Source organism: Diadema setosum, chromosome 6 (genome assembly GCF_964275005.1).
Source record: "Diadema setosum chromosome 6, eeDiaSeto1, whole genome shotgun sequence".
Taxonomy (NCBI): Eukaryota; Metazoa; Echinodermata; class Echinoidea; order Diadematoida; family Diadematidae; genus Diadema; species Diadema setosum.
The window spans coordinates 3,739,728-3,762,250 of record NC_092690.1 but is presented as its reverse complement, the minus strand read 5'-3'; the positions used below and the strand labels follow the sequence as shown (position 1 = coordinate 3,762,250).

The 22,523-nt window shown below is 39.4% G+C and overlaps 1 protein-coding gene across 1 annotated transcript; it reads left to right on the top strand.

Annotated features, from left to right (window-relative positions):
* Window positions 1-5,783: 5,783 nt before the first annotated feature.
* LOC140229956 (ankyrin repeat and SAM domain-containing protein 3-like) lies at window positions 5,784-22,110 on the top strand. Its single transcript, XM_072310155.1, has 10 exons — window positions 5,784-6,149; window positions 7,998-8,196; window positions 9,694-9,815; window positions 11,863-11,944; window positions 12,859-12,994; window positions 13,843-14,064; window positions 14,229-14,913; window positions 17,168-17,309; window positions 18,067-18,239; window positions 21,717-22,110. The coding sequence occupies exons 1-10, from the start codon at window positions 5,968-5,970 to the stop codon at window positions 22,108-22,110; spliced, it is 2,337 nt and encodes a 778-aa protein (XP_072166256.1). The 5' UTR covers window positions 5,784-5,967.
* The last annotated feature ends 413 nt before the right edge of the window (window positions 22,111-22,523 follow it).

Below are 22,523 nucleotides of genomic sequence, written 5' to 3'. Positions count from 1 at the left end.
ACAAATCTGAATTTGAGTGTCGTTTAAGCATGTAAATAGTAATCACCCATTTTTAATCGAAGCTTGGAAAAACGAGGATACCGTTTTCATGGGAAATGAAAGAAATTATCCCCCCCCCAAAAAAAAATAAAACCAAAACACGTTTTTTTTTCTTTAATTATTAATGAGATATATACCATTAGTGTCTTTATGCCATTATATCGCCAGTATAACAATAATCATTTGATTGTAAATGTATACCTTATGTTTTGCTTGGGACGTCTGAAGATGAAAGAAACAAGTTTAATTGCATTGTAAGAAGAAGATCCATTAAATTTCCTTAGATATCATAGTGATTCAAAATCATATCGATTTACGACTAGGCGCTAATTATCTGATTGTACACTGTAGTAATCATTTTGTACTATAAGCCCATTTAACTCTCTGTGCAAAGAATATGCATTATATTTATCATCTACAGTATGTATCATGATTGTGACGAGTTTTATTGCGAAACGAGCTAACTCCGTTTTTTTAAGGTGAGATATACGTGATTAAAAGCAAAGAAAATAAAATTATTTGTGACCCTACACCTCAAAACAAACAAAAAGTCGCCAGACATGAATTCTTAGTTAAGACCAGATTCTGAAAGGGCAGACTTTAAGCTTTAAAATGATGTATAACTCAAATCAAATGGACTCTCCTAACCTACATACCTAAATATTGGAAAAAAAAAGCACAAACTCAGGAAAAGTGTGAACTGAGAAAAGAGGCTCTGAAGTACAATGTCTATTCAAGCGCTTAATCTTTACCAAACCGTGCTGGCTGTGCGATGAATGGGACAAAAACGGAAAGTAAACCACCAGAGTAACAACAATGAAGTTATTATCAGATTAAACTGAAATTAAGCATGCCTCATTAACACATACTTTCCATAATTAATGCCAACTTTCAAAACAGTAGCACTATCCTTTCAAAGTTATTAGAGTTGAAAGTGAAGAGTGTGGACAAGGTTTTTCAGAAATGAAAAAGGGATTCTAAAGACACACCTAATCACACAATTCTACCAATGTTCGAGATAAACTGCTAAAAAAACACACTTTCCTGCCCATTGTATGATACCAAATTTTAGCATAATGTAAAAGAAGACCCGCTCTTACAGAAAATATGAAAAAGTCAAGTTCGGCTAGGTTGACCCATTTCACTTATTTTCAGTCCTCACGCAAAATCAGTGTGTGCGACTTTATGTTCGTTTTGAGGTGCACGGTCACATTTAGGATATTCTTAATCAAAACTTCTAGAATATACCTTGTTATGTCACTTCTTGAGGTATTACTGGAGCGTTTTAGTTTTGCTCTATCAGATGATGGACTTACTTTAAAATGTTTATAAATGACGCTTGCTTCATTTTTCAATAAAACTCTTCATAAATGTACGGCCTACACATGCACAATAACGATTATGATGATGATAATGGTAATTATAACGAGAAATGAAAAATCATGAATTTGACAGTGATTTGTCTTACATGACGCAGATCGCAATCCGTCCTAGTATACATTATGTATTACAGATGAACTGTATGTTAGAGATAATCCCCTCCCATTCCCTTATGACGTAATTGGCCAATGTTGCAATGTTTTCCTCATCTGTATGAGAACCAAAAACGAACACTGAGCACAGGATATCGATCCATTCGTGACCGTCTTATGTTCATGCACGATCTCGTTATTTTAGCTGTAAACACCTCATTCCGGGTTTACAGATCATTATAGCGCCATTGTCCAAAATAAACACATGTGTAAGGGACCTTGTATACATTTTTTTTTCTTCAAATTGCTAGAATAGCTATTCTAACAGTTAAGTGTGCAAAATAATAACGCATATATTGATGAATGCTTTCCAATTAAAAAAAAAATGATGTACATCTTTTGCATAAGGAATCTGACGTACATAAATGTATAGCAGGTCTGCGGTTACAAAACCTTCACAGAAATTCTCTATTAATTTTGATAGCAGGATTATTACGATATACACTTTTTTGTCATCTATACTTATTTATTTGTTTATTTATTTGTTAAGATAATTTGTCTGTAATTGTCTGTTTGTTTCCTTGTTTCTCTTTTGTCGTTCCATGTGGTTTTACTGAGTTTTCTAGTTATAGTATTTCCTGTCAAATCACCGTGGAGCGCATTTGAGCTCTTGTGAAATACGTACAGTGTAATACTCAGCCATATTATATTGTGTGTATAGTGACTAATCATTGTGATATCGTATAAGTCATAGTAAAGCCCTTCATATTTTACATTTAGCAAAATACTTATTAGCCCTAAACACGAATTCGCATAATGCAATAGATAAGCCCACATGCTATTTGCTACATTATATTTGGAAAATGTTGAAAATCGAGGGGAAACTATGAGTAAACATTATTTCTTATAACACGCATTCAACTCAGCACAGTTTTTCTTTCATGATTTGTTGTTGTTTTTTTCGCGTTTGTTTGTTCGTTTGTTTGTTTTTGTAGTATTCCTTGAAACCCAACGAACAGTGAAACCCATCACTCCATCTCCAAAACAGCCTAATAGTACTGTGTGCTAGTAAAATTCAATGGTACATGTCAACCTTTTACCAGTCTTCTTTCACAAGCAAATAATAATCGGGCTCCTAGTATTAACATTAGGCCTAATTGTTGACATGTGGAAAATTGACTCAACTACTGTACCCTTTGCGCTTCGTGCTTTTGCCAAAAGTTGCCAGGGAGCGACCTCCCTGCTAACTACAATAGTTCGTTGCACCTGCTAGACTCTTTGCTGCATCATCATCGGACGGCACCCGAAACGGGGTCCGTATGCGTACCGTGCGCTTTTGAAAGTTTTGGGCTGGTCGTCGGTCGTCGGCAATCGTGGGATCGATGACTGAGCAACGCTGGGCAGCGCTGTTTACAATTTAGAGAAATGGACCCCGCGGCAAGAGGAGTGAATTCGACGAGTTATACATTCTCCCATGCCGGTATCTAAAATGAACATGGCTGTGCTTGCAGGCAAAGTAATTCAGAACGACTAGCTGTTGGTGAGTAGGGATTTCAACTTACGAGTAGTGTAGGGAGTCGTCAAGAATTGAATAATTTGTCTCGGTGAAGAGTGTGGCCAAGATTGCTCAGTCCCACACGTTGTTTTTCACGTACGGCAAACGTATGAATCATGATCATTGCGCTATACGTTTTCTTTTTTCTTTTTTTTTTGATTGTGAATTAAATTCTAGGCCTACTCCGTAGTACATTGTAACGTTATCAAGAGTCTATAGAAGGGTCACATATCTGTACAGGCCCTGCAATGCGTATTCCAAGGGAGAGCCCATGGTTGGTTGTGTGAGGAAAGTAAAACTATAATATTATTAGGGTCCTATCATTAATATTATTTCACTGTAGGGGCCTATTTGTGACCCTGCACCACAAAACCAACAACAAATCGCCAGACATTGATTTTTTAGTTAGGGGCAGATTCTGAAAGAGCAGACTGTAAGTTTTAAAATGATGTATAACTCAATCCAAATGGACTCCCTTAACCTATCTAAAATAGGCCTAACGTTACTGGAAAGAAAGCACACACTCTGGAAAAGTGGGGGAACTGAGAAAAGAGGCTCTGAAGTACAGGGTCTATTCAAGCGCTTAATCCTTACCAAGCCATGGCAGATATGCGGGACAAAAACAAAGGGACAAAACACAGGATGTAAACTCCAGAGCAACAACAATGAAGGGATTATCAGCTTAAAACTGAAATTGAGTATGTTTTATATGTTCATGATAATTGCCAACTTTAAAAGCAGTAGCTTTATGCTTTCAAAAGTTATAAGACTTGGAAGTAGCTAGTGTGCAAAGGATTTTAAGAAATGAAAAGGCTCCTCTAAGACTAACTATACACAGCCCAGTCGCCGCTGTACATACGTAGCGCGACAGGCTGTACCAACGAAGCTCCAAACACGAAGAGGGTCCAACGATCGCATGCGATCGGATTGAATTTTGATACTTTAGATCATTTTTTTGCCACTTCAAACTCATCTGACGAACAAAATGATAATGAGACTTCATATCTATGCTATGAGTATTGAAATTTAGATTCAATAACTTACCTAAATTGATGGTTATATGCAGCATGTGTGAACGGTTCACGAACGGTACATCGTCTTTCACGCCAGGCCATTTCCAATATTCGGGATGTCACATGATCTGAATGCCCTTTCAAAAGGTCGCTCTGTCGACCGTGCTGCTACACCAACACTCAAGCAGCGCATCGCACGCACGCAAAAGATTTCCGCAGAGATCAAGGCGCCATTTTGAATTCTGCAACGATGACCGCGGCGGTGTTAGGGAATCCGCCAGAAAGTATCATTTTTTGGTTCCATGGACTTATCACGAGGGCTCTCAATGGACTTACGAACCTTCTGTAATACAAGCATGCACTTAAGGTGAGTAACGTTTGGTAACGTGTACATTGTTTATAAAGAACGTATAAATTTTCATAAGTTTTGTAGTTGTGTTGTGGTTCCCCACTTTGAAGGTGCCCGCTCGTTGGTCAGACGCTGTATTCGCGTAGCGTATTAACAGCGTCTGGTCGGGCTACTCTAAGACATACCTGATCATTCTACTCTCCCTCCCCCCAAAGAGGGTTGTAGAAAAACTGCTGAAAACACAGTTTCCCGTTCATGTTATGATCCCAAACAAAAGAATAGTGTAGATGAAGGATAGCTCTTTCAGAAAATATGAAAAACTCAGGATTGACTCGGTTGACCCATTTGACCTATTTAAGTCCTCACTTAAAATCAATGGGTGTGACTTTTTGTTTGCTTTGTGATTCGCGGTCACATTTGGAGTGTTATTCTCCAATGCTATTTCTGGTTTGTGTGGGTAGTGTCATTTGTGTTGACCCGTGCCATGCTCGACTGAGTATTTAAAAATTGTAACCTAATTCAATTTAATTTGATTGACATATTAATGGGTTTCCTCTTATTAATGTTTGGTCAATCGGGGTATGGACCGTAGGAAGCCCTGAATACAGATCTGCAGTCTTGCAGGCTGGCTTGTTTATAGTATGTTACCACTCTCATGGACAGATCTCATCCATTTCAAGTCGATGAGACAGTGAATACTTCTTCATGGTAACATATAAAAACTTGGAAAAAGTACAACCTGTCATTGCTGTTTGTTTGTTTGTTTTTTTAATGAATTGAATGTGCTCTGTCACGTATGACATTATTTTGTCAACACAATTAGGTTTCAATGGCAACAAGATTTTCCTTTTCTCACAACCATCTCGTCATAGTTGATGACAACAAAATATTAGAAATAGGTATTAGATCTACCCAGCTAGTATAATAATTATAAATGTCTTTTAATAGATTATGTCACATGACCATGTAAATATTTTGGTTTAGGGCAATTACAGAAAGCAGGAGCATTAAATTGAAAAGAAAGAGAGGAAAAAGAGAAATACCGTAATCAGAATTTAAGGTGTTTGCGTTGAAACTCCTATAATGGTGCGATTATTCTTCAATTCTTGGCAGTGTAGAAATCTGATAACAGATTGCTCTTCAAACAGCAGAGGTTACAAGGAGTTTGCATGAAACAGCAACGCTAAACACCGTCACTGGTCTGACGGTCCCAGTCTGGTGAAAATCACTGTTGCACCAGTAACTTTTCAGGAATTGCCAAATTAACTAGTTCAGCATGTGACTAGTTTTAAAAAGTACATACATTGTAAATGAATTGAAAAAAAAAAAGTCAGTCACAAAAAGAAAGAAAGAAAAGGACAAATAAAGTTTAGGTTCAGATCAGTAAAAAAAAATGGAAAAACTGGGTAGCTACCATGTCTGACAGAAACTGATTAGACCAGTACACTGTATCGTATATGTGTAGAATTAATGGGTTAGTGTTCAGCCCTGCATACAGTTTTTCACTTTACTCCCCAGGTCTGTCAGTGGTGAGCCAGAATGGACTATCCATATGAAGCCAGCGATGAAGCCAGTGAGTCGGAACTCCTGGACAAGAGTCTATCCATGTGGAAGGGATGGAGCTCATTGGACAGTACTGCAACCTTTGAACCTGTGCCGCTAGACTTGCACACAGCAGCATCAATTGGTCAATATGACTGCGTGAGAGAGTACATTACAAGGTACATTGTACAGTGACCTGTCTTTAAAGGGGAAGACTAGTAACTGATCAGTGGGAATCAGTGGAAATGCTGGGAGATGATTGTTCCAATCCTTATGGGATTCATTCAAGAGTTCATTGTATATCTATTGTTGTGTGAAAATGATTTGCTTCAGAACGGTCTCATATTCAAGTAATGTGCAGATTAATGCTCCGTCACTGACCAGGGACGCTAACCTGGAAGCATGAAACTGCACATTACTTGAATATGAGACCATTCTGAAGCAAATCATTTTCACACATCAGTAGATATATAATGTGCTCTTAAATGAATCCCACAAGGATTGGAACAATCACCTCTCAGCATTTCCACTGATTCCCACTGATCAGTTACTAGTCTTCCCCTTTAACCACCCACCCAAGAGAAACAAAAAAAACAAAAAAAAAAAAAACAAAAAAAAAAAAAAAAAGGTAGTAGGTTTATGGATAGGTGGCCGCTGTAGACAGGGTCTTTAACATGCTTTCTCTTCTGAAGGGAATTATTTTTAGTGGTTGTATATGGCAGGTGACCCTTATAGACAGGTGGTCACTAATGCAGGCTTGATTGTATAAGGCAGTATTTATCATAGTGAATATTTGGTAAATTGTGCCAGAGAAAATTGATTGCAAAATTGTTTTTCTATTAAAGCCAGACATGTCATTCTTGCATTGTCAAACAATGTAGGTGTCCTGCCTGATCTAAGCAGTGTATCTGATGGATTCTTTTTTCTCTCTCTCTCTCTCTCTCTCTCTCTCTTTCTTAACACTGTTAGCAGAAGCCAGTTCCTGAAGTTGCAATCACTTGCACATCTGGGACCCATTTCATAAAACGTGTCATCCGTGACAGCTGCCACATTTCTATGACAAATGTGCTCTCAGCCAATCAGATGCAAGGATTTCAGTAGCTTGTCACATCTATGACAACTTGTCACTGATGACAAGTTTTATGAAACGGGCCAACGATGTGCTTGTCTACAGATATGAAAATTGATTACAGCTACCATTTACTGTCCGGACAAAACATTAATATGTGATTAGCGGAGAGCAGTGACTAGTAACAAATTTATATGGCTACTGATACTGGGTTCGTACTTTCTAAAAAAGGAGTTCAAGAAGCGTCTATTTTAACCCATTGAGGACGGTTTCATTTTGCTTCAACAGCATTTCCCATAGCCATTTGCCCGAGTATACATGGGAATAGTCATCAATTGGTTAACTCTTTATGTGCCATGGTGGAAACCCCCTGTGTGCCACGTTATTCTGAGACCAGAAGGTAGTCATGCTTTGAGAAAGAATTCTGTTTTTCCAATTTGTTTAACTTCTACAAATTTCTGTTAAGATGGGCATAATAGCAGGCAAAGTTAAAGAGGAATGCCAAGCTTTGTTTCGATATAAATTGTATGACGAATCTATTTTTTCTTTTGAATGACCAGTTGCTATATTACTGTAAAGGCATGACTTTTGCACATAAAACCGTGACAGAAAGTTAGAATGTACAAGCAAATCTAGTTGGGAATACCGCTTGATAGTGAATCTTCACATAGAATGCAAGCCATATAAGAGAGGATCAAAAGGACGAGAAACGCTTTCATTGTGCCTCGGGATTAGCAGTGATTAGTGATTTATCAATCGGTTTTGCCGGCTTTGTTTGTTGAGCAGAATATGCGAAGTTGGCACGCCGTCGACTGAGTCGGACGTACGAACGTGGCACATAAAGAGTTAAGTAACTTCTAACTTTCTCCTCCTCCAGTGTAGATCTGAACACAAACTGCACCTTTAAAAGTGTTGAAGTTTCTCCATGGAGGTGTCACATTTTTATCAATTGTTGCAGCGGCGATGTTGACATCAACAAGCAGAATCGAGGGAGCTGGACAGCCCTGATGTATGCATGCTACATCGGCCATGACACGATCGTCAACTTGCTTCTCGATGCGGGAGCAAAGGTCGACATGAAGTCCGACAAGGGGACGACTGCCCTCATGATGGCTGCTAGCTGTGGAAATGAGAGTGTTGCATACTTCCTTTTGCAGGTGAGGCATGCAGGCTGCAATGTGGGGATGGCAAGTTTACATTATTGTTCTCCTGACATGAATTTATCATGTGGATATTTGTTTTCTAATGCTTTTCATGTAGGCAAGTAAAGGTGTGTTGATGCAGCATTGAAGAAAATGCACACTCTGTACTGATTTCATCATGATGAGAAAAATATCATGATTGTAACTGTGGAGGTGTGATGACCACCAGCTGTAGTGATATAGAATTCCTGTAGCAGAAAGCTTTATTCTATAGTACATCACTACAGATGGTGGTCATCATAACATGTTGCTTTGAATAGGTAACACTCGTATTTGCAAAATGTAAAATGTTCAGAGAGGAAAAAAAGAAAACAAAAAAAAACATGGCAGCCAAAGCACTGTATTAAATGGAGGGCCTTTCCTTTGACATGCCATGGTAACTTCATTTTTGGGGTAAGACAGCTAGGATTTGGACAGGACATCACTCAACTGATTATCTGACCATTAATTAAAAAAAGGTCATTTTCACCGAAATGTCAGAATACAAGATATTGTCGCCCCAGCAACACACCAAAAGCTTTGAATTTGTTAGTTAATTCAATCTTTGCCTACTGCAGACCAAACGTTAGTCTTGAATGCATGTGATTTCATATGCGTGATTCACTGTTGTTGATTATTAGTAAGCAAATAATCAACGTTGGTGAAGGTGATGGGACAAACTATCACTTCCGAGGCGATCTGGATGTAGCTATCTTTCCAAAGCACAGCTGAGGAAAGATAGCGTACACATTCAGATCACCGAGGAAATGATAGTTTGTCTCATTACCTGAAACTAAAAGTTGATTATATACTTTATATTCCACATCTAGGGTCCTAAAAATTCCCATTTTATTCCACATCTGAAACCGTTTTAGCTCTCTTTAGGTATCCTTAGGGCTTAGACTACGTGTGCGTGTAGATGACAAACAAGGAATTTGCTGCACGCTCCATGCGGAACGGAAGTAAAAGTGCGTTGTACTGTGTACTATCAAGTGGCCTAGGCCACATGATAGTCCACAGTGCAACGCACTTTTATTTCGTGCGTACTCATCTTGCGTTAGGACTGTGTGGACTGTGTGGAGATTAGCGAAACAAAAGGGACTATCAACATAGAGTGTAACAAGCGTTTTTTCTCAGGTGATGTGATGGGCAAAACTACACTTCATCACGTGATCAGCTCTGGACCAATCCTATTGCAACATTCTTAGTATGTGGAATATAATAAAAGTTATCATTTAGTCATCCGTACTTTGTGTGATCTCAATTTGTCTTGTATTTTTCATAGCATCGAGGGTAAGTAACTGTACAATTACTGTTTATATGTTCACATTTATAGGGAAAGTGACCACTGTGTTTTTAACACATAAAGATGTGCATTGACTACAGTTGAAAGAAAAAAGATGAAAATATCAGACATTAGCTGGGAAGTTTGTTTTGTTTTGTTTTTTGTATTGTGTGCATTATACAATGTAGCAAGGAGCAGAGTTGGAGGTCGTCGATCTACGCGGCTGGACGGCGCTGTTCTACGCCACGTACACTGGTCACCAGAGGATGGTTCATTTCTTACTGGAGAATAATGCACAGGTCAATGCAACGTAAGTGGCAGCAAACCACATGACTAAGTACTGTAAATAGAGATGTATTGACCGCACTTATTGCCCCACTGAGGTCGAAATTTGGGGTGCAGTTCATATGCCATTACTGCCAGTACTTTATACTAAATATCTGCTTGAAGTGTGCAAAAAATGTTCAGTGTTCAATGTGTGAAATAACTTCTTTTTCATGAGGTATTCTACTGCATATTTCTGGGTTTTTTTTTTTTGTGCGGCACAAAAATTAACACATTTTCTCCCCCAAACATTTCGGTACTCAGTTCAACCAACATGTTAAGAGTATCTCCACTCGTTGCATGTTAGTATGCATGCTTGTCGGCGGACTGTTGTTTTTTTTTCCCCCAAACAGCCGAAAAAAGGGGGTGGGGTTGATACATTGATGCGGTAAATACACCACCATTTCTGGTACTGGTATATAATATGCTTGCATCTTTATTCAAACAAACATCAAACCTTTATGACAACCCTGCCTTCAAAGAGAAATTGCTTGTGACAAGGTGAATTTAGAGGTCTCAATATTCCCTTTCTGCATATAGCTAATCTCTTTTCTAATTACTCGTACAGAGAATTCACGGTTATGGCGAGATATATTGGTGATCCTGGCATCCTCGTTATGACAATGTTTTCCTGTATGCTTTTCTCAGAGACAAACTTGAATAAGTGGCACAAATGAATGCATAAATCAAAATACCAAATGTGTCATGACCTTGAAATCATCATCATTATAATGCTTATGACAGGGCTCGACACTAATGGTGGCCTGGTGGCCCGGGGCCACCAAAAATGAAGGTCGGGCCACCAATTTTCAAAAAAGGCAAATTTGGTGGCCCGCTTTGGGCCACCAAAATTTTTTGAAAAGTGTCATTTATCTATGTTAACCCATGTGCCTGTCAATGAATATCTATACTTAGTCTTGCCATTCAGCAGTTAAATTTGTTTAAAGGATGGATGAAAAGGACTGAATGAGTGCCTGAGAGTGAGTGTTGCGAGTTTGTTGAGGTTTATTTATGAGAAGATATGTCAAGCTTCCAATTCTTACTATGATAAAACTTACATATTTGACTCATCAAAAAAAAAGCAGGAATTTTAATGTTTTTTATTGTTTTTGGGGGGCCACCAAATTTTTCTCTCGGGCCACCAAAAATTTGAAATTGATGATTTTGGTGGCCCCATCGGGCCACCAAATAAAAAAGTTAGTGTGGAGCCCTGCTTATGATGAGGTTAAATTGACGATGTTTTTCATTACTACTACTTCAAACTGTGGCTTACATTTTAGGCTAATGATAATTAGTAAACTGTAATGTAACCCTGCATCACATAACCCACAAAAAGTTGCCAGACATGAATTTTTAGTTATTGGCAGATTCTGAAAGAGCAGACTGTAAAGCTTTAAAACGGTGTATAACTGAACTGAAATGGACTCTCCTAACCAATCTAAATATTGGAAAGAAAGCATACACTCTCACACTCTCGAAAAGTGTGTACCGGGAAAAGGCACTCTGAAGTGTTGTAGTTTCTATTCAGTTGCGTACAACCTCTACTAAACAGTGCTCTGTGCGATGAATGGGACAAAAAACAGGATGTAAAATTCTTTTAATAGCAACAGCAATGAAGGAATAATCAAATTATGCTGAAGTTGAGTATGCTCTGTTGACATATTTGATTCATAACTTAGACTAATGGGCATACCTTTAAAGCATTATCCTTCCAAAAGTTATTCAAGTCGAAAATTCAGAATGTGTAAAGGGTCTTTAACCTGTTGTTGATGACGATGAGTCCCGAGTATACTCGGGCAAGCGTCTATGGGAAATGCCTGATGAAGCAAAATCAACCTGTCCTCAATGAGTTAAGAAGTCTTTTGCCTCCATGTAATTTTTCAAAATTCGATTGTAATAAAGTATCATAAACTTGTTAGTCATAAACACTTGTAAATGCAAAAACACTACTGCAATATTATGTATGTCATGCTATGCAGTGTTGTTTGCTGTATACACTGTGATCGTCTGTACTTATTTTTTGCAATCTACAGGGAGCCCTCGCTTGGTATCACACCATTGATGATGGCAGCTGCCGAAGGTCATGAGATTATTGTCAACCTGCTCCTGGGAAATGTGAGTCTCTGAGATTTGATTACTAGAAAACTTTAAATTTGCAGTGCAGACCTTCAGACAACAATTGCATTTGCCGTTCTCGTCTCCCCTTAGTCTTGTTACAGAGTGGGTATAGATTACACGGAAACGTAGCCTATACAGACGTGTCCAAAGGAAAATGGCACCCCCTTGGATCATTGCATCAAGTAGCTCTCTGTGGTGTGAATTTGAGCATATTTTTTTCTCACTCGTGTACAACCCGGCACAAACCAACTGATAACTTGCCAAATGCCACATTACAATGAAAGCTTCACCCGTGATTTTTCAAGTAAGTTCTAATCCTCTGTTGCCATTTGTGCGTGCAAAAATCCTGCCTCCCAGACCTGGTTAACCCATTCCTTATGGGGACCTTGTGACCTGCATACTAAGTCTGTGGGGATTTCAGAATTCAGTTTGGAATGGATCAACGCCATGCAGTTTTGTAGCTACTGGCAATTTGCGAGGGAAATCGTCATAAATCTGTCATAAAGTTTACGTCACTGCAAAGCCAGGGGCATGTCTTACAAAGACTTGTGATACAAATCAATCACAAGTTTCTTGTGAGCTGCAATGCAAGTTGCAATTGATATGGGGACTTGTGATTGATTTGAAGTCTTTATAAGACGGGGCCCAGGAATTTCTTCACAGTTTTGCACACTGCTTACCTAGCATAAACATTTCTATAAAGAAGTTGCATGGCTTTGAAATACAGAATGTTTTTGGAAAGCGCTCACGTGTTGTCGTCTCAAAAATAATGTGGTACACAGGAGGTTTACACCATGGCACACTTTATGCAGTAAACTTTAGTACTCCCATAGAGCAAATCCACTCATTTTGTGCAGATTAATTTGAGATGGTAATCTGACATCATTATCCGTTATATTTTTCCATTGCAGGCTAGTGTGGACATTGATCTCCAGAGTCACCGCGGTGACACAGCTCGTTCGTTGGCTCTCATGAATGGCCACATGAAGATAGTCAGCCTCATAGACAATAGATGCATGTCGCCCCCTAGTGTCCGATCAGCACCAGGTATGCAAGGATAAAAGATTCTGTGCTCTGCGTCTGGCTGCTGGCTTGCATGAGCCGAAACATTGCATAATTTATGATTGAAGCTTGTGTCTGTTTGTGAAGTTTTTCCGGAAATCAATTAGAAGTCTAAACAATTCAATGTGTTCTATTTTTTTTTTTTTTCTTTAAAGGGACTGTACAGTACTGGTTGAGGTAGGGATTCATGTTTTTAACATTCCTAAGTGAGATAATGAAAAGCCTCTTATGAAATATGAAAGAGCATGTAATTTTAAGAAGGATTCAACATTTATTTGATTAAAATTGGTTTTCAAATGGCTGAGATATCCCAAAAATTGCTAATAATAAAAGGCGACATGCCCCAACTTTATTAGTATCTCTTTGTTTCACCTTGTTTTTGGATATCTCTGACATTTGAAAACCGATTTTCACCGAATAAACTTTTGATACCCCTTAGAACCGCATGCTCTTTGACATCTAATAGAGTGGTTTCTGAATATCTCACAAAACATTAAAAGCTAAATCTTCACCTCGACCAGAACTGTACACACCCTTTAATGTACAATATTAAGAGAAAATGCCTAAAGAACTACACTACAGGCTCCCGAAGTAGATCAGTAATGTCAAGATCGTTGCAAAATATAAACGGTTACTCATCGCCATAGATGCCTGATTTTTTTTTTTTTTTTTTTTTTTTTTTAACTCGGCTCAGTTTGCTAAACTGTTCAAGACGGGCTGATTTTGCTACAACAAGCATTTCCCATAGACACTTGCCCAAATATACTCGAGACTCATCCTCAGCAGGTTAAATATAAGGTTTGAATCTTGAATTCCTTCAATTTCTGGCTCAGGTCTAGGGGATGATCTTGACCTCAGCTCATCAGACGAGAATTTCCAGCTCCGCCCTGCGAGGCCATCTCATCACCACCACCACCACCACCACCATCATCACCATGGAAGGGGTCGTAGTTCAAAGGTCAAAGGGCCAAGCATTCTGGATGGCCCAGAGGCATTCGCAAAGTTACGGGGAGAAAAGAAAACAAAGTCATCAGAGCTTGCAGAGGATCACAGTGGTGAGATATGATAGGCTAAAGGAATTTGATGCCAGTGATATAATGCATGATGATTTGCAAATTGATGTGCGGCCAGTTCTGATGGGACGATGAATCAATTTTGTTGCTATGAATAGATTTCCCGTCATGGGTAATAATTTGTCATTATTGATGCTTTTGTATAGAACTCCAGGATGATGGGCAGAATGGGAACGATGTTGATGGGGCAGAGGATACAGCATTCTGTGTGTCTGGTGCCCTCACGATACGCAGCAGTAACTCCAGTCTTAGCAGTAGCTCAGCTGGGGGATTGGCCGGGGCGCTTGGTGTCAGCTGTGATGCGAGTCTTTCCAGCAACGATGCAGGGAGCCCGGGCAGCGAGGAGTCCAACGTCAGACCAAAGAGCGGCGGCACGCACCAGGGCGTCGATCCCAACGAGCTGGCGGCCCAAATCACCAAGATCAGCATCGATGGGAGCGGTGATGCATCGTCGTCGGACCAGGATCTCTTTGGCCCCCTGAACCATGATCGTCCACAGCAGCAGGTGTCTCTCCACGTAGGATGGAACCTCGGAGCCAATCTCCAGATCTACCCCAATGACCCCGCCCCACCACACCCTCCCCACCCGCAAGGTCCCCAGCCGGCCATAGGGTACACTTCCACGGTCTCTCCCCTCCAGCCCGACCTGTCCAGGGGTGAAGGGTCGGAGGTCATGGAAGAGAAAGTGACCAGCTATCCCTTCACTGACCTAGCAGGGCTCCTTGGCAGCCTGGGCTTGACCAAGTATCTTCACATCTTTGAGGAGCAAGAAATTGATCTCAGAGTCTTCCTGACCCTCACAGACAGCGACCTCAAGGAGGTCGGCATTAGGTAATTATTTCTGCTTTAAAGGTACTGTTTATCATCAATGTATGCATCAAATGTGGTAACTCAAACATTTTTTAAATCACCATTCCCAGTGCTTAACAATACCTTTAACGTTTTTCTTTCTTTCTCTGTTGGCCTCTTCCAGCCCCTTACAAAGTGTATATGTCTTAAATGTTCACATTTTGGTGGCCTCATAGAGTACAAGTGCATATCCTCACTTTGAAGCTTAGTTGCGTGGTCATGCCACAAGAAGATAACCTCTTTTGGAAATATGGTGACAAAACATTGATTTTAGATGGCGCTAGGCCACTGGGTCACTGGAATGTTGAGAAGCCCTGAGTAACCCCCACTTTCTTGCCCTTCCACTTCCATTTTATTTTCTTCCCCTGACTGTTCATACTCTCATTCTCACTGATTAACCTTCTTCTAATTCTTTTTTGTTCCTTCCTTCTTTCATCATTCAAATTGTTGTTTTTTTTCTTTTGTTGACCCGTTGTGGTAATTTTACTGCTACAGTATTTCTGCTTTGAGAATAGTCTGTAACATTTTCGTACTCTAACAGTACCACTGCCACTGTTTCAAGACCCTTGTTCACTTCTATTACCCCTTTCCATCGTTTTGAATAAGAAAGGCCATGATTGCTTAAAGGGACTGTACAGTACTGGTTGAGGTGGGGATTCATGTTTTGAACATTCCTAAGTGAGATAATGAAAAGCCTCTTATGAAATATGAAAGAACATGTAATTTTAAAAAGGATTCAACGTTTATTTGATGAAAATTGGTTTTCAAATGGCCGAGATATCCAAAAAAGTGCTAATAATAAAAGGCGACATGCCACAACTTTATTATCAGCTCTTTGTTTCACCTTGTTTTTGGATATCTCGGCCATTTCAAAACCGATTTTCATCGAATAAACTTTTGATACCCCTTAGAACTGCATGCTCTTTGACATCTCATAGGGTGGTTTCTGAATATCTCGCAAAACGTTAAAAGCTAAATCCTCACCTCGACCAGAACTGTACACACCCTTTAATTTCCGGTTCAAAAACGTTATTTTTATGATGTGCGTACGTGTGTGGTTGTGACTTCTGTCACACTTTGGTAAAAACATATCGTCGCTGGAGTGACAGGACCTTGTATCTGCAATTTTGGTGAAAATGACTTTTTTTGGATTAATGGTCAAATAATGGGTTAAGTGATGTCCTGTCCAAATCCCGACTGTCGTTTAAAGGGACTGTACAGTACTGGTTGAGGTAGGGATTCATGTTTTGAACATTCCTAAGTGAGATAATGAAAAGCCTCTTATGAAATATGAAAGAGCATGTAATTTTAAGAAGGATTCAACGTTTATTTGATGAAAATTGGTTTTCAAATGGCTGAGATATCCAATAAAGTGCTAATAATAAAAGGCGACATGCCCCAACTTTATTAGTATCTCTTTGTTTCACCTTGTTTTTGGATATCTCAGCCATTTCAAAACCGATTTTCATCGAATAAACTTTTGATACCCCTTAAAACTGCATGCTCTTTGACATCTCATAGAGTGGTTTCTGAATATCTCACAAAACGTTAAAAGCTAAATCTTCACCTCGACCAGAACTGTACACACCCTTTAATACTCCAAAAATGAAGCCACCACGGCATGTCAAAGGAAAGGCTATCCCATTCGCCACAGTGCTTTGGCTGCCATGTTTTTAGGCTCTCCTGAACATTTGACATTTTGTAGATACGAGGTCTTGTCGCCCCAGCGACGATATGCAGTGTCACATCCCTTTGTTTTATTATTTAATATTATCTTTTAAAACAGCTCTGCATGCACTAGTACCTATATGTGTACATGTTATACTTTATATTAGTAGCAAACACTTTGAGTGGACATTGTCATGATAATTTGGAGTTGTCATGTGGTTTGGGCTGCCTACACTGGTATGTGAATGAATGACTTTCCTAACCCTTTAGCCTGAATTTTCAAAGGTGGCTTAAGTAAATTTATGATTTAAATGTAGTCCGTGGAAGAAAAGAAGCACTAAAAGTTTAAGTCACAGGTAGATTTTTCATTTTTTTGTTTGTAGCAGCACCCATCCCATATGGGATGTCGGTTTGCGTATGTCTCATATTAAGCTAACCTCGTAAATTTGGCGAGTGTAATCTTTGAATGAATGCCTATAGCAGGGAAAAACCACATACCATTGTACATGCTGTCCAAAGTCTGTGGCACAGAAAGGTTTACTCATCCCTTGTTGGGTTTTCCACACAGGCTGATGGGACCGAGGCGGAAACTGACCAATGCCATCGCCCGCTGGCACAGCCAGGCCCGACCCTTCTCGGACAGCCTGGAGCAGGTGTACGCTGACCGGGTGGAGACTGCTATGCAGGAAATGGCCGTTCAACTCTCAGAGGTCAGCTGGGGCTCATGACGGTCAAACTATGTAGTATTAGTAGTGAGATGTAAATCTGCAATGTTACTTCATCAATGCAGGTATAGGCGGAAAGTGTTGTTCTGCACTTGAGCAGGATGGGTACTCCCATTGTCCAACTACTGAGAAGGCTTGTAACCATTTGCAACTCAGATCTAAATTGTGCTATTAGAATGCACTGTAGTAGCAGTATCCCTCAGAGAGAAAATAAAAAGACAATGGTAAATGTTCTAATAATAATACTATCAAAAAGAAAAAAGAAAGAGAGAGAAAGGGAGAAGTACTTGTATTCAGCAAAGGATGAAAAAGCAATGCCTGTTCATGAAAAACTAAGCAACAAATCAAATCATAACTTAGGTTACCCATTCCTCACCAGATTCTGAAATACCAAAAAAGTGTTGTTTTGTGGTTTTTTTTTTATTTCTCAATAATAATAATAATCATAATAACAATAACAATACTAATGGTAATAATAATAGTAATGATAATAATAGTAATAATAATAATAATAATAATAATAATAATGATAATAATAATAATAGTGGGGGTGGGTGGGTATTCATGGTATTTCGCACAGTGAACATGGGATTTTGCAACATGAGCATCTCCTTCATTAATGTTATGATGGAGATGGAACTTGGAAGGAAGGAAGGTTTTGTTTTGTTTTGTTTTGTTTTGTTTTTGTTTTGTTTTGTTTTTGTTTTGTTTTTTGAGTGTTGATGATATTTTGCTCTTCCAGGATGGGATAAAGAGAGACCAGATGGAGGCACAGCTCCTGCAGGAGAAGGAGCTGAGGAGTGTGGTGGAGGGATGCCTGATGGAGGACCGGAAGAATTACCAGCAGGTCATCTCCATGGTAACGGATACCAGCAAACTCTGTCATCGCATGAGACAGCTGTATGATAATGTCAGGTGGGCAGAGTTTTGTTGTCCTGAGAAGTTTTGAGGAATGATGGGTGATGCTGACTATATGTGACACTGCACCTCAAAACAAACAAAAAGTCGCCAGACATGAATTTTTAGTTAAGACCATATTCTGAAAGAGCAGACTTTAAGCTTTAAAATGATGTATAACTCAAATCAAATGGGCTCTCCTAACCTATCTAAATATTGGAAAGAAAGCACAAACTCAGGAAAAGTGTGAACCGAGAAAAGAGGCTCTGAAATACAGTGTCTATTCAAGCGCTTAATCTTTACCAAACCGTGCTGACTGTGCAATGAATGGGACAAAAAACAGGAAATAAACCACCAGAGTAACAACAATGAAGGGATAACCAGATTAAAGTGAAATTAAGCATGCCTCATTAACACATTCTGTCCATAATTAATGCCAACTTTCAAAGCAGTAGCACTATCCTTTCAAAAGTTATTAGAGTCGAAGGTGAAGAGTGTGGACAAGGTTTTTCAGAAATGAAAAAGGGATTCTAAAGAAACACCTAATCACACTACTCTACAAAAAATGTTCGAGATAAACTGCTAAAAAAACACACTTTGCTGCCCGTTTTATGATCCCAAATTTCAGCATAATGTAAAAGAAGACCCGCTCTTTCAGAAAATATGAAAAAGTGAAGTTCGGCTAGGTTGACCCATTTCACGTATCTTCAGTCCTCACGCAAAATCAGTGTGTGCGACTTTATGTTCGTTTTGAGGTGCACGGTCACATATAATTATGGGCACTAGTCGTATACAGTGCGCTCCCGTTATAACGAAATGCTCGCGACCAGCAGTTTTCTTTCGTTATAACGAAATTTCGTTATAATCAAACAAATACAGTATATAACGAAAAACAAGCAAACTACACTTCTATCATATGCTGTTTGTTGAATACTCATCATACACTTTAAAGTTATGTCAATTGGGATGCTATCTTTCAATTTCGTTAAAATATTACATCTTAAAGAGAGCTTAAAGTTGTTTGTACTTTCATGCCTAGCTGGAAAATGCATGTATAGAAAGTGATGTTTTAGGGTTCTGTTACTAGTACAGTTCGCTATTCCAAAGGTTCATTATTACAAAAGTTTGTTATTCCGAAGGCTCCTTATCACGAAGGTATAAGCCATTCCCGGGATTCCAAACTTAAGTTCCTCTGAAGCTTTGCTGTTCCGAAGATTCATTATTCTGATAGTTTATAATTCAGGTAGAAATATATTGTTCCTTTTCCGAAGGTCCGAAAATGAAAGAAGGTCCATCGTTCCGAAGTATCTAAAAATTAGAAAGGTTGGGACCAGAAGTTTTACTTCGTTATAGCGAAATTTCGTTATAACCGTGTTCATTGTAACGGGAGTGCACTGTACCGGCAGGCGATAGAACTTGTGCCTTTGAATCATATGGCCCAGATTTCAAGTCCTGCAAAGTGCTTACTTCCATGGACGAGATATTTTTCAACCCAATGAGTGATTTCAAGTTCGGTGCTCGTGCCATGTGCAACTGCTAGCTGCCAATGACAGCCTTAAATTGAGCTTCAACACTGACGATCAGATTAATGAAGTGATACAGATCAAAATGATTGACCCCAACACTAGGTGCTAGCATTGCACCACCATGAAGTCCGCAGGAAAAAGTGATGGCTCATAGTCAAATATTCAGAGATGTAGTCAAGACTGCTTAGTGTTAAACTCATAATGAAGAAATGCCACAAATTTCTTCCCTTATTAAAAATACGTTGATCTTAATATTGCTCTCAGGCTCAGATTTATGTAGGCATGTCTAGAGTGTGTGTGTCTGTTACATGGGCAACCACTGCATTAGAATAGATTTTGCACGTCAAACGTGCATCTACAATAGACATGAACGTGGGGTCTTGCAGGGCAACGCTAACACCAGCACCAAACCTGAAATGACGAAAATATTAGTCCCTTATAGGGACTTGTGTTGACCAATATGGAAAAAACCCGTAAAGCGCCAGCACAAATTGTGGAGCTCGGTTCAACAGACAGCATCCAACACTGGGCCCAGCACCAACTATCAAAAAAATTCATAATTTTGATTTTATTCTCCCAACACCGATTGATTTTAAGTTAGGTTTTATCGCCGGTGCTAATGTTGAGATAGCACTAGTACTTGCACTAGCACCAAACTTGAAATCACACTATGTCTCTTGTACTGTAGCAGAGAGTTTTGATTAACTCTTTATGTGCTGTGGTGGAAACCCCCTGTGTGCCAACTTATTCTGAGACACGAAGGTAGTCATGCTTTGAGAAAGAATTTTTTTTTTCCAATTTGTATAACTTCTACAAATTTCTGTTAAGTTGGACATAATAGTGAGCAAAGTTAGAGAGGAATGCCAAACTTTGCTTCCATATACAATGTATGACAATTCTATTTTCAATTTTTCTTTTGAATTACCAGTTGCTACAATACTGTAAAGGCATGACTTTTGCACGTAAAATAGTGACAGAAACTTAGAATGTACAAGCAAAATTTAGTCTGGAACACCGCTTGATGGTCAATCAGCACATAGAATGCAAGCCGTATGTGAGAGGAACAAAAGCGCGAGAAACGCTTTGATTGTACCGCAGGATTAGGGATTTATCGATCGGTTTTGGCGGCTTTGTTTGTTGAGCAGAATATGCAAAGTTGGCACGCCGTTGACTGAGTCGGACGTGCGAATGTGGCACATAAAGAGTTAACGATGCCTAATTGTTGACTATGTTTGTTGGGGCACTGCAGTATACCGGTATGCGATAGGACTTGTGTCTTTGAATCGTAGGGCCCTGAGTTTGAGTCCTGCAATGTGCTTGCTTCCTTGGACAAAATATTTTGTACACGAAGTCCCTTTCAACCCATGGATATAAATGGGCTCCTGGTGATGCCGGGGTACATATGGCAGGGAAAAAGAGCATGGCTAACAATGAAAGCATACTGTGGGTGAATAAGACCACAATGTACGTAATACCAAAGAATATCTGAAAAGTTTAAACATGCAGTATTGGCTTGCTTTCACTTATTAGCAAAATCAGTTTAAACACACGATCGGGGTTGGGGAAAGGTCGAATTTTGCAGTCAGAAAGATCCCATGGTAGTCCTAGCCAGTGAACATTACAGGATTTGAATGAAATTACGTTGTTAGGTAGACAAAAACAATAATGAACACAAAGGCCGCCTGTAAAGAAGTGTTGTACATCACTTAATCTAGCCGTGACAATACACCTTGATAACACTGGATAAAGATTTATTAAGTGTACATGTTTGTTATTGAAGGTATATAGCGTTAAGTTATCATATTGAATTATGTTATGTTTTATAATGATAATATACATTGTAAGTATAAGTCATCTATAAGTGAAATAACAGTGTTAACTATAAAAGGCAATCCAACAGATATGGTATTGTAAGAGGGTGATTGTATTTCTAAGCGGCTGTACATTCAACATGATTTTATTCCATCAGGTTTTACCAAGTGGAGCTTGTTCGACGAGTCCAATCCATGCCCTTCCTTGCGCGAAGGGATTCTGGCGACTCGGGTTCCCCGTCATCAGACATTGTCCGCTCTATCATGAGCAGCCCGGTACTGAGGGGGACAGCAGTGAGCTCCACCCACTCCAACGAGCCAATGGGATTCCCCGAGAGAGGCGGCCTGCAGATGGGGGAGGGGGAGATGTTGCGTGACAGCAGTGACGCTGTTGAGCTCAGGAAGCTGCCCATGGTCGACCTTGTGGAGACGCTGGGGCAGCTCTCGCACAAACTGGGCCGGATTGTTGCCATGGTGACAAACAATGCAGACAAGATTGTGGATGGGCAGAGTGCCTTCTCGCCAAATTCCAGCGGGAACTCTTTGCCTTAACCCATTGAGGACGATCCCCAAGAATACTCGGGCAGGCGTCTATGGAAAATGTGTGTCATAGCAAAATCAGTCCATCTTCAATGGGTTAAAAGCAAGCTTCTTCTTCTTCTGATTTCATGTTCCCACAGAATGGACTTTCATTGCAATAGAAAAAATGCTCTCATGTCATGTATGTAAGATGTCTAATCAATTTACTAATTTCCAATTGTGATACTGTTATTTCTTCTTTAATATTGCAGTTCAATGCAAAGCTTTCAAGGGGATGCAAAGAAATGTGTGCTCGATTGGAATGAACTGTAGAGAAGAGTAATACAGTGGTCTCCCGTTACGTATAACAGTCCCCAGGACCTTTCGTATAACATAGAGCAGATGATTTTATAGCCTAAATTTTTATTTTGTTGTAAATGGAATTC

Excerpts from the sequence above, each read along its gene's own strand:
- LOC140229956 (XM_072310155.1), top strand. The coding sequence starts at position 5,968 with ATGGACTATCCATATGAAGCCAGCGATGAAGCCAGTGAGTCGGAACTC. Across the intron at positions 8,197-9,693 it reads TTGCATACTTCCTTTTGCAG|CAAGGAGCAGAGTTGGAGGT; the intron begins GTGAGGCATGCA and ends TATACAATGTAG. Across the intron at positions 14,914-17,167 it reads CTCAAGGAGGTCGGCATTAG|GCTGATGGGACCGAGGCGGA; the intron begins GTAATTATTTCT and ends TTTTCCACACAG.